This window comes from Leucoraja erinacea, chromosome 1 (assembly GCF_028641065.1).
Source record: "Leucoraja erinacea ecotype New England chromosome 1, Leri_hhj_1, whole genome shotgun sequence".
Classification (NCBI taxonomy): domain Eukaryota; kingdom Metazoa; phylum Chordata; class Chondrichthyes; order Rajiformes; family Rajidae; genus Leucoraja; species Leucoraja erinaceus.
In genome coordinates this window covers 152,588,917-152,601,847 of record NC_073377.1, presented here as the reverse complement: position 1 = coordinate 152,601,847, position 12,931 = coordinate 152,588,917, and the positions used below count along the sequence as shown (strand labels likewise).

Here is a 12,931-nt window from a genome sequence, read left to right as displayed (position 1 = left end):
ACTTTTTTTTACTCCTGCCCACTGGATCAACCATACGTCTTGAATGTTCTGATGCTGAATTGACTTGAATAAAGTAAAGAACCGTGTGCAAAAATATTACTGACCCAAATGACCAGTCGTTTCCAAAATTAACAAACTATTTTAAGAGAAGAAACAACAACAAATTGCAAGGAAAATATTATAATATCTACTGATAATGCTGCTAAGTTTAATGTCTGTTTAGGCAGTGTTTCACTTTGGCTGCGATCTGCAAGTGATCTGCGAAATGGGTCTAATTTCATTTGTTAATAAAGGTCAATCTTATTCAAAATATGAATTAGAATATACATTTTGCCAGTTGGGGTGGAAAAAGTTAGCCTGGATTCCATTGTTGGGTTTGTTGTTTTAAGAAGTGGAGTTATTACCCTCTAGGGGGCGCTGCACTGGCAGCAGCCTCTACCTGTTATTTCTATCTTTTTTTTATTTTCAGTTAGTCCAAAGTCTGTTTTTGGGGGAAACTTTAACTTTTCTATGCGAGGGAGGGGGGCAGGATAACCGTCTCCCAGTCTCTTCCTGGCGGGGACGCGACTATTCCTCCGAGTCGCGTCCTCGCCCCCCACCTCGCGGCCTACCAGCTAGATCGGAGCGGCCTTTCCTCCCCGGGACTGAGTACCGGACCAGGGCTGCTACAGCGGCGGCGCAGCGCTGGAGTCACTGTGGAGCGGGCGATGCCTACCTGGGTCGCCGTTTGAAGCTCCGGAGCGTTGAGCCATTGCTCCAACATCGTGGAGCTCTGGTGCGGAGAGCTTCCAACGCGGGCGGCGCTGACCGTCATCGTGGAGTCCTGGGGCGCCTTGCAGAGGGTCTGCAGCAGCAGTCTCCACCCAGCGCGGCCTGCGGACTTTGGAAGCCGCCGACTCCAGTAGGAGGAGGTCAACTCTGGTGTCCACACCGCTGAGGACGTCCCGCAGCCCCGACGTCGGACTTACAAGCGGTCCTGAACATCGGGCCGCCCGTAGCGGCAACTGCGGAGGGCTTGGGGGGGAACAGTGGAGGAAGAGACTGACTTTGGTGCCTTCCCACACAGTGGGAAACTTTGATTCTGCTGTGTGGGGATGTTTTATGTCAAACCCTATAGTGTGTTGTGTCCCTTTTTATTGTATGGCTGTATGGGAATTTCATTTCACTGTGCCATCTGGCACATGTGATGAATAAATCTATCTTGTATCTTGTATCTTGTATCTTGTATTTTCTTACTAGTCGAGATGGAAAAGTACGAATTGTTCAATTATATTATCCAGTTTATCTTTACACCTCAATACAGCTCACAATTGGATAATACAGCTCAGAATTGGACAATACAGCTCACTTATCTCCTCCATGACACACTGGCCAACCTGAGGAGTACCTTCAGCCACAGACTGGTTCCACGAAGATGCAGGACGGAACACCACAGGAGATCGGCAACTTTTCGGGCCAAAACCCTTCTTCAGTCTGAAGAAGGGTTTCGGCCCGAAACATTGCCTATCTCCTTCGCTCCATAGATGCTGCTGCTGCACCCGCTGAGTTTCTCCAGCATTTTTGTGTACCTTCGATTTTCCAGCATCTGCATTTCCTTCTTAAACTCTTAACCACAGGAGATCCTTCTTCCTTGTTGTTATCAAACTGTATAACCCCTCCCCCTTCTGTTGTGGGGTAGACTGACTCACCCACCCCCCCCCCCCCCCCCCGCCCCCCAGCCTTCTCACCCCCCCTCAATCTTTGCACATCCCCAATCCTTTCCACTTGTCACTTTAATTTCATGTTTCATGTAGTTTCTGTTTTATATCTGTTGGCAGATCAATTTCCCTCCTGGGATGAATTCTATCGTATCATACATCGTATCGTATCGTAACTTCACTCAGTCAGCCTGGTAGCCATTTCCCTAACTATTACTTTATCTCTGTCGACATAACATTCATCAGCACCCCAATCTATATCCCATCTGGTATGGTCCTTAGAAGCCAATAATATTAATTGAAATATTCATTCTCATTTTCAGTGACCAGCAATGGATTTGTGGAGTTGACAAGATTTACATGTGTTCTTGTACAAATGCAATTTGTTGCCAGTAAAGAGGTAGCAGTGATTACAGTACAGATATGGTAATGATCCCCGAATTCTGTTGCAGTAAACTGCAGCAGTAAACTAAGGATTAATATCACAAATCCAAACTGTGTAATTGTTAGAACAAAATCTTTCAGCTTGCTTCACAGCTAAGCCCTTGGAAGTGGCTGAAAGTACGTGATATATCACCATAGCACATTTTCAGCAGAACAGGAATGGGCCCAGATTACGAAAAATAACAGCACAGGACACTGACATACAGTATGATGATGGAAACAACAAACCCGCTGCCATTTAGGAATACCATCAACAGTTGGCAGATCAATAAGCTGGGATGCACATTTTACAAGAAAACATTAGCTTATGAAACAGAAGCATGTAGTTATGTCACTTTCACTAAGGGTAAAATGCCAACACAATGGGAACATATTTATAGGGATTTTCCAACTAGATCAGCAATAATATGAAGGTATAAATTGTGATAGCACATACCTGGCGTGAGAGGAAGAACGTATTGCAGTAAAATATGAGCTTTGAAAGCCTAGATGCATTTTTACTGTAATTTTAGCGACCAAAGGTGGGTCCACAGCTAAGGGGCAACCATTCTGTGCTACTCTTCGGAGTGTGGCAAAGAGACATTGAAACACCAACCTGTTAAAAGGTCAATTGACTTATACTGACATAATCAATGCGGTACAATCCTGCAAGGGAACATCATTTACAAGAACTTACATTGTTGTTTTACTTACTTCCTTAATTCTCGTTTGTGAAAAGTTTTAGCAGAAAAACCACTCGGCAATGGAACCTTTTGCTAACAGTCACCATAGTCAAATCTCAGCCAGTCACAAACATGTGAGCTTCATGCCTTGAATAAATAGATAAAAACATTTTGGACTGTGGAATTACTTACAATATTTGTACAAAGGTTTGCTACAAAATTTTCAGTCATCCCATTGAACAATGCAAAAGAAGTTAAGGTCTCTTCTATGGAATTTTGTTCCAGTTGCATCAGAAGCTTAGGACCCCCGCCCTATGGAAATTATTGACTCTTTTCATTTTTTGATTTTACTTTACAACTCCAAATTGTGACCAAAATTAATTTGCTCCATTCCTTCCCTTTCTCTATCATTTTTGGCCTCCCCTTCTCATCTGATGAAAGTAGAACTCCCAATTCTGCCTCATCCTTGAAAACCTATGATTTCAAGCACATGATTTCTTCAAAATATTTTTGTGTGTTCCACAGCTGAAGACCACCCATGCATCAAGTAATGCCTTTGTAAGTAGTGCGAATCATGTAATTAAATCACTATTAAAGGTAATTTATAGGTCACCTATTGATCTTTTCCACTCTGGCCTGCAGATATTCGGGTATGCATAACTATCACCAAAGACTGTTATTCCATCTTTACTCCATGAGAACTCATCAATATCTATAACTCCATGACATGTACGTCCCGGGGTTATTAAATAATCATAATTGTGATCACGTAAATTGGTTTTAAACAATATTGTTGAAATCAAAATTGAATGCTGTGCTGGTTTGGACCATTTTGGAGCAGTGATGTGGAGTGTTTCAACTTTCATCTTAGCAGCTCATGCTTGCGTTCTGGTAATATTTTTAAAAAAGGTTAAAATAAGTTAACAAAAACTAAATGATAGATTGCCTTATATTTGTAATTTTTCACAGAGTGTAAATAGTAATAATTAAACTGGTGTTTACATATTTATCTGCTTTCTGGTGGCTTAGGTTTATAAGAAATCATTGTCATTCTTCAGGCATGTTCTGACTGGTTAGAATACATTGGAACATTTGTTGAACACTTTGTGCATGACTTATTTCTGTCTTTCTTATTGAAATTACCATTGCTATCTAACATTGTCAGTTGTGACATTTTGGCTTGTTGTTAACATTAATATTTTTGCAGCTGCTTAATCACACTCTGGCTCTCTCTGTTTTCTTGATGCTGCAGTTGCAAACATACTGTGGCGAGAGGAAGGTACTGAAGCACGTTCTTGTCTTGTAGTGATTATGTACTTGTCAGCTTTCCATTACTGGAGTCTTTGTTAAAAATTGATTTATCATTAAAACTATTGCTATGAATGTTTCCATCCAAACTTTTAAATACATACTGTCAGTAAATAGTAAAGTGCCCTTGGGAAGTCTTGTAATAGCAAGTACATAACCCCTGGTCATTAATAGCAGTAGAGCTGTAAATGTCTCAGGAGAATGTTTAAATGCTAGTAACTAGTGTTACAGATTATCGTTAACTCGAGTCAGAATTGAATCATTGTAAAAATGATATATTGTATCTGTTCCTTTTAAATGTGGGTTATTTTTAAAATAATGTTTAAAATGCTTTAAAAAAAATAGTTGAACAAAGAGAGTGCACAGCTGGTCAGCCAGTATCAGAAATAGATTAGATTAGATTTGATTAGATTAGATTAGACACTCGTATTGTTACATGTCACAGTGAGATGCTTTGTTTTGTATACCTGGGCATATAAAGAATACACTGTTAATGCAGTAGGATTATCTTCAAGATGCCACTGAAGGAAGCCCTAGCAGAAATGTCAACCAACCTTTCGTTCTCTCCTGCTGACTGACCAAATGTGCACCAAGCATTGTTTGTCCAATTTCTATTTCCTGTACTTGCAATGCATTCTCTTATCTCTTTAAACTTACTTGTAATGTTCTGTTCTTCACCAGGACTGGGCGTAGGAAACATGTTCTATATATTTTACGAAGATGGAATCAAAGTGATTCAGCCAATAGAATGTGAGATTCAGAGGCACATTAAGCCTTCAGAGAAAATCCTGGGCTATCAGGTAACTAACTATCTTTGTGTAAATGCAGTCGTTTAGATTGATCTGTTGATTTATGCAGCATCGTGGATAATTGTCACAGTCAAGGAATGTCTCCCATTCTTACAACAATGCCAAACCTCGCTTCAGATCTGCTGTGTGTAGGAAGGTACTGCAGATGCTGGTTTAAACCAAAGATAGACACAAAATGCTGGAGTAACTCAGCGGGAGAGGCAGCATCTCTGGAGAGAAGGAAATGGTGACATTTCGGGTCGAGACCCTTCTTCAGACTGAAGTCAGGGGAGAAGAAGATACATAGATAAGGAAGTGTAAGGTGTGAAAGCAGGACAATGGTGTCAGAGATCAAGGATAATGGAGAATAGACCATTGTTAGCTGGGAAAAGGTAACAACAAAGTACACAGAGATAAGATGTAGTTGGAGACAATGAAGGGTCTGTCCCACTTACGCGACCTTGGCTCGCAAATTACGTGACCTCGTGGTCGCTTGAGGCGTACGGGCACCGTATGGCCATGCGGGGCCGGTCCCACTTAGAAGCGTGGAGTTGTGTGGGGCTGGTCCCGACATCGCGCGGGGCTCTGAAATTCTTGCAGTGGCCGAAATGTTTGCGCGCCAACGGCCTGTCGGCATGCAGGCGCATTGCGGTCGTACGCAGTGTCTTGACGTCGTACACAGTGTCTTGACAGTGTATGCAGCGTCTTGACGGCGTACGCCTAGCACGATGATTTCATCACCCGGCGTGGCGTTGCGTGATGACGTCACCACCCGACGCCATGCGACGCCCAAATTCAGTCGGTCCGCCTTCTGCCCAGTTGATTGGTAAGCATGACACAAATGACGTCACGCGCGAACTTAGCGCATACTTAGCGCGTACTTAGCGCGAACTTCGCGCGAACTCCGCTTCCGTTTGGTCGCGCCAAACGCACGCAATCGCATGCAAGTGGGACAGGCCCTTAAGGGTGGTTGGAGAATTGGGAAGTGTAAGGGTTGTAAAGAGAGGGAAAACAAGGGATGCTTGAAGTTGGAGAAGTCAATGTTCATACTGCTGGGGTGTAAGCTTCCCAAAATAAAATATGAGGTGCTGTTCCTCCAATTTGTGTTGGCCTCACTCAGACAATGGAGGAGGCCTAGGACAGAAAGGTCAGTGCGGGAATAGGAGGGGGAGTTAAAGTGTTTTGCAACCGGGAGATCAGATCTGCTGTGACTTGAAACTGAAGCAAACACCATGATAGAAATGTAACTGCTACCAATTTCCAATATTCGTCCCATCCATTTATAACATTGATTTTGCTTAGATGGTCTGGCAATTGCATTGCCTTTTATATTCCCACGCTTCGTCCTTCCACCTTCAGGCTATGCCTTCCAATATTTGATTTTTCCATCCTGGGAAAAAGGTTCTGTCTGTCTATCCTGTGGTCTCCCCTCAACCTCTAGCATTCCACAGAAAACAATCCAAGGCTGTCCAACATCTCCCTGTAGATAATACCCCCTAATCCAGGCTTTGCTTGGGTCAGCTGGATCTAGGAGCATCAGGATCAAGCTAAGTGACAGTGATGACGATCCCTGGGATCAGGAGCTGTTGGTTGCTTATGATAGATTGACCTCACTGGGAGGCAGACCAGGGTTTGTATTATGACTGTGAGATACAGAAATTGGTGAGTTCAGTGGTCATGACCTCAGAGTGTGGGAATCAATTGAGGTTGGGAACAGGATCAGCATAGAAACATAGAAACATAGAAAGTAGGTGCGAGAGCAGACCACCAGGTCCATCGAGCCCGCACCGCCATTCGCTCATGGCTGAACACTAAACAGACACACTTACCCACAAACAGTAGACACAAGACATAGAACACAAGACACTACCCTCCCCTTTATACCGCTATCACCCCTCTCCACCCCAAGAACCTCGTGATCTCCTGGGGGAGGCAAAAAAACGGATAAAAACCCAGGTCCAATTCGGGAAAAAAATCCGGGAAATTCCTCTCCGACCCCAATCTAGGCGATCGACACTTGTCCAGGAGATCACTCGGGTCTTACTATACTAACCATACCTAGGTCCATATCCCTGCCCTCTCCCCATAGCCCCTTATCCCCTTGGCAGCTAAAAAACCATCTATTTTAGTCTTAAATATATTTAAAGTTTCTGCTTCCACTGCTCCCTGGGGCAGTGAATTCCATAAATTAACCACCCTCTGGGTGAAGAAGTTCTTCCTCATCTCAGTTTTAAAAGAGCCCCCCCTTATTCTGCAACTATGTCCCCTAGTTCTAGTTTCCCCGATCATTGGGAACATCCTCGGTGCATCCACCCGATCAAGGCCCCTCACGATCTTATATGTTTCAATGAGATCGCCTCTCATTCTTCTAAACTCCAAAGAGTAGAGTTCCAGCCTACTTAACCTTTCCTCATATGTCAATCCCCTCATTGCAGGAATTAATCTTGTAAACCTTCGCTGCACTGCCTCCAGGGCTAGTACATCCTTTCTTAAATATGGACCCCAGAACTGTACACAGTATTCCAAATGTGGTCTCACTAATACTGTGTACAGCTGCAGCAAGACCTCCGTGTTTTTATACTCAATCCCCCTAGCAATAAAGGCCAAAACTCCATTGGCCTTCCTGATTGCTTGCTGCACCTGCATACTAACTTTCAGTGATTCATGTACTAATACCCCTAGATCCCTTTGCGTTGCATTACAACGCAGCTCCTCCTCATTTAGAAAATAACTTGCCCTATCATTTTTTTTCCCAAAGTGAATGACTTCACATTTATTAGTATTAAATTTCATCTGCCAAGTTGTTGCCCACTCACCTAGCTTATCTATATCCTTTTGCAGACTCTTCCTATCCTCCTCATCCCCTACTTTTCCTCCCATTTTTGTATCGTCCGCAAATTTTGATATATTACACTTGGTTCCCTCCTCCAAATCATTTATATAAATTGTGAACAACTGGGGTCCCAGCACCGACCCTTGCGGAACCCCGCTAGTTACCGGTTGCCATCCCGAGTATGAACCATTTATCCCCACTCTCTGCTTCCTATTTGTTAGCCAATCCTCTACCCATGCTAATATATTACCCCCAATCCCATAATTTTTTATTTTTAGCAATAGTCTCTTATGTGGCACCTTGTCAAAAGCCTTTTGGAAGTCCAAGTATACCACATCCACCGGTTCCCCTTTATCCACCCGGGTTGTTACTTCCTCAAAGAATTCGAGCAGATTCGTTAAACAGGACTTCCCCTTCACAAAACCATGTTGGTTCTGTCCGATGAAGTCATGTTTATCCAAGTGCCCCGTTAGTGTTTCTTTAATAATTGTCTCTAACATTTTACCCACCACCGATGTTAGACTAACCGGTCTATAGTTACCCGCCTTCTGTTTACTTCCTTTTTAAAATATAGGTGTTACATTGGCCATTTTCCAATCCACTGGGACCGTTCCTGCCTCCAGGGAGTTTTGGAAAATTATCACCAATGCATCCACAATCCCCACCGCTATCTCCCTCAAGACCCTTGGATGTAATCCATCAGGCCCAGGGGATTTATCCTCCTTCAGTCTCATTAATTTCCCTAATACCACCTCCTTGGTGATCTTAATAGTATTTAGCTCCTCCATTCCTACCGCCCCCTGTTTATCCAGCGTTGGAATATTTTTTGTGTCTTCTATGGTGAAGACTGATACAAAATACTTGTTTAATGCCTTTGCCATTTCCATGTTCCCCACCAACAACTCTCCAGTCTCACCCTCCAATGGACCAACGTTCACCTTAGCCACCCTTTTTCTTTTTATATAGCTATAAAAACTCTTACTATTAGTTTTTATGTTGTTCGCTAAATTCCTTTCATAGTCTATTTTCCCCGTCTTAATTAATCTCTTAGTTATTTTTTGCTGACCTTTAAATGCTTCCCAATCCTCTACCCTCCCACTATCTCTGGCTACCTTATATGCCCTTGCCTTCAGCCGAATACTATCCTTTATAGTTTTACTGAGCCATGGCTGACTGTTCTTACCCTTACCCCTTTTTTTCTTCATAGGAATAAATTTTTCTTGAAGGTTATACAGTATACCCTTAAACGTACACCACTGCTCATGTACCGTCTTATTCTTGAGTCTGCTATCCCAGTCAACTTTGATCAGCTCAGTCCTCATACCTTCATAATCCCCCTTATTTAGACTAAGCACCCTAGCCTGAGTTTCAACCTGCTCCCCTTCTATTTGAATATGGAATTCGACCATATTGTGGTCACTTGTTCCCAACGAGTCCCTAACTATGACATTTTTAATTAATCCTGCTTCATTACACAGGACCAGATCCAAGATTGCCTCCCCCCTTGTCGGTTCTGTGACATACTGTTCTAGGAACCCGTCTCTAATACTTTCTATAAACTCTTACTCTAGTCTACCCTGCCCAGTTTGGTTTGCCCAATTAATATGAAAATTGAAGTCCCCCATGATTACAGCAGTTCCCTTTTTACATGCGTCAACTATTTGCAGATTTATGTTCTGACTAACAGCGTCACAGCTATTTGGAGGTCTATAAATTACACCCCCTCGTGTTTTTTTCCCCTTATTATTCTCTATCTGTACCCAAGCTGTTTCACTATCCTGATCCTTCAACGCAATATCCTTCCTCTCTATTGCCGTTATTCCCTCCCTTATTAAAAGGGCCACCCCTCCTCCCTTTCTTTCCTGTCTATCTTTCCTAATTGTCGAGTACCCCTCTATATTTAACTCCCAGTCCTGATCCCCTTGCAGCCATGTCTCCGTAATGGCCACGATATCATAACTATATATACTTAATTGCACCGTTAATTCATTTTTCTTATTACGACGACTCCGTGCATTTAGATAAAGCACTTTCAGATGATTTTTACTACCCTTCCTTTCCGTTTTTGCCCCTTTTACATCTAAAGCTTTATCTTCACACATTCTGTCTCCTGTCACATTTTGACTTTCCGCTTCCCCACTGATACCCTGCTCTATTTCCTCTACCCCTGCCGTTATTAACCCCCTTGATACCTCCCCCCCGCTACTTAGTTTAAAGACCCTCTCTTCTGCCCTCATTATATTATTTGCCAGGACCCCAGTCCCCGCACCGTTCAGGTGAAGTCCGTCCTTACAGAACAGATCCCCCCTGTCCCAGTACTGGTGCCAGTGGCCCAAGAAACCAAACCCATTATTCCCACACCAGTCTTTGAGCCACGCATTTAGCTTCTTAATTTTACGTATCCTCGCCGATTTGGCCCGTGGCTCAGGTAGCAATCCGGAGATCAGTACCCTCGAGGTTCTGCTTTTTAATTTATTCCCTAACTGCTCAAACTCCTTCAGCAGATCCTCCTTCCTCGTCCTTCCTATGTCATTGGTCCCCACATGGACCACGACCACTGGATCCTCCCCCTCCCACTGCAAATTTCTCTCCAGCATCGCAGAGATATCCTTAACCCTAGCACCGGGTAGGCAACACAGCCTTCGGGACATGTTCTGCTGGCCGCAGAGAACCCTATCTACCCCCCGAATAATACTATCCCCTATCACTACGGCATTTCTTCTAACTCCCCCCTCTTGAATGGCCTCCTGATCCACGGTGCTGCAGCCAGGTTGCTCATCCCTCCCACACAGCCCCTGATCCCGTCCTTACATTGAGTAAGAGCCTCGGTCATGCTCGTCAGGGACAAGGGCTGTGGCTCCTGCCGCATCTCCTCCTGGTTCCCCCTACCTGCCTCGCTTATGGCCACACCTTCCTTTCCTTGCTCACTGCCTACTGAATTAGTTAAACTGGTCGGTGTGACCATCCCCTGGCACAAAACATCCAGGTAATACTCCCCCTCCCTGATGTACCGCAGCGTATGAAGTTGGGTCTCCAGCTCATCAATGCGGAGCTGGAGTTCCTCTAGCCTCAAACACTTACTGCAGCTGTAGGGATCTTCTACATCAATGGTGTCGACAAATTCCCACATCTCGCAGTATTGGCACATCTCCTGACCGCCCATCTTATATAAGTAATTAACTGGTCCTATTTAAGAATCCCCTACTGTATTGATACACCCCTTATTTATATAATCCTACCTCCTATAAATGGGAAAGTACTCACCCCAGCCGTAAATTACCTACTGGGTTGGCTGTCTAGTGGTAATTCCGTCCGCTCTTCCTGTCTGGCCCACTGCTCCCTTGCAGTGCGTGGCAAACCTCTTTGCCTCTCCCAGAATCCTTAGCCTCTCAAGCGTATTGCGTGGTCTCCTCTCCTAAGACTCTCGAGCCAAAGACTCACACTTTTCTCACGGGCACTTCACTCACTGCCGCTCGCAAAGAGCTGTCCTGCTTAAATTGACTGATAAATTGCCTATTTACCAATTTACACAGCCAATTCCTCAGTTTTCAACTGTTTTCACCCCTCTCCTCACACTTGGGCTAGAGCCAATCAGTGGTATCTCTAGCTAATCTGTTGCTGCTGTTGCTCCTCCCAAATCTACAGCATCTTGGATATGTGTGGGGGTAGTGTGGATTGGGCTCAATGTCAAGGGAGACCAGGGATGCATGTTGTGGAGGGTGGAATGAGATTGCTGAGTGACCAAGAGAATCAGTTGGATGGATGCCAATTTATTGTGTGGTCAATATACAAGCATAAGCAGATGATCTTACTGTTAAAGGAGTCCTTTCCATGTGGCATTAATAAATCACAGATGTTCCGTGATGTAAATCTCCAAATAGGCTCTGAACTATGTAGACTTGGGGACATTTTTTTGACTTTGCACAACTATTGTCTATTTGTCTGCTTTTTTAAATTCATACTCAACTTTTTTTGTTGCCTATTATGGGTTTTACAGAGTACTATGTTTACGTATCTGTTGTTACTGCAAGTAAGAATTTCATTTTCCCATTTCGGGACTTATGGCAATAAAACACTTGACTGTCTTGTCTCGTGACCCTTGACTCTTGAACGCCTGACAGTCTACAAATTAATGGGTTTTTCCCGGAACAACACAGGCCAGATTTCTGGAGAGCATTCCAAAAGGAAAATGATCCATGAAATTATGTAATCGAAGTATGGCAATCACTAGATCTGCAGAAGGGTGTAACACCAGCAGAGGTATCTTGTGAAGTTTATATTACAGTGTTAGACATGGCAAAACATGGAAAATACATTGCAGGGGTGCAGGGAAGTAGTAGGAGAGGGAATGGAACTAATGGGATGACCTTTTTGGGAGTCCACATGGGTCAGGGTATATAACCTCCTATTTTATAGGAAGTAAGTCCAATGTGGTTCATGTTATTACACGTGCATGCATGCATTCTGTATGACTATTTCCATTACCCCTAAAACGGTTACTTAAATTGGCTTGAGTTAATGCAATGGCTTAATGTTTAAAATTCTAATCCATGTTTTCAAATCTCCTCATTGTCTTTCCATCACTATCATTATTCAATGAATCAATGATACTTTATTGTCACATGTATCCAGGTACAGTGAAATGCTTTGATTTGCATACCACCCTGTATGGTCCTAAAGCGGGCCTCACCTAGGCAGTACACAAGTGTCACAACATTTCTGGTGCTGACAAAGTTACAAAAGTTCACTGAGCACTTGATGTATTCAAAAGAGAGTTAGATTTAGCTCTTGGGGCTAATGGAATCAAGGAATATGGGGAGAAAGTAGGACCAGGGTACTAATTTTGGATGATCAGCCATGATCATATTGAATGGCGGAGCTGGTTCAAAGGGCTGAATGACCTACTCCTGCATCTATTTTCTATGTTTCTATGAACAGTGCCTTCAATGTTGAGTGCATCACTTAAAATGTTGGTGTTCCTCAAATTCTGGCTGCTCAGGTATCTTAATTGGTGCATCTTTGATCATCCTGTCTTCAGCTGTCAATACCCTAACCTCTGGAACTCCATTGATAAGAGCATGGCATTGGTAGAGTATGACTAACCAACTGAAAATGAAGAGACAGAACAAATTAAGCATTTTCAGATGGCAAACTAAAATTAACCACTCCATAAGGATCAGTGCCAGGACCTCATTTTTC

The 12,931-nt window shown here is 43.4% G+C and overlaps 1 protein-coding gene across 4 annotated transcripts in view; it reads left to right on the top strand.

Moving 5' to 3' along the window:
* Nucleotides 1-12,931, top strand: part of fstl5 (follistatin-like 5) — a 740,079-nt gene that overhangs the window by 657,442 nt on the left and 69,706 nt on the right. For 3 of the 4 annotated variants that reach the window (XM_055646031.1, XM_055646038.1, XM_055646020.1), the window contains 2 exons: nt 4,056-4,082; nt 4,793-4,911. In XM_055646031.1, the coding sequence (XP_055502006.1) occupies nt 4,056-4,082; nt 4,793-4,911 (146 nt within the window). The remainder of the gene's footprint in view (nt 1-4,055; nt 4,083-4,792; nt 4,912-12,931) is intronic. The other variant, XM_055646027.1, reaches the window with a different exon arrangement.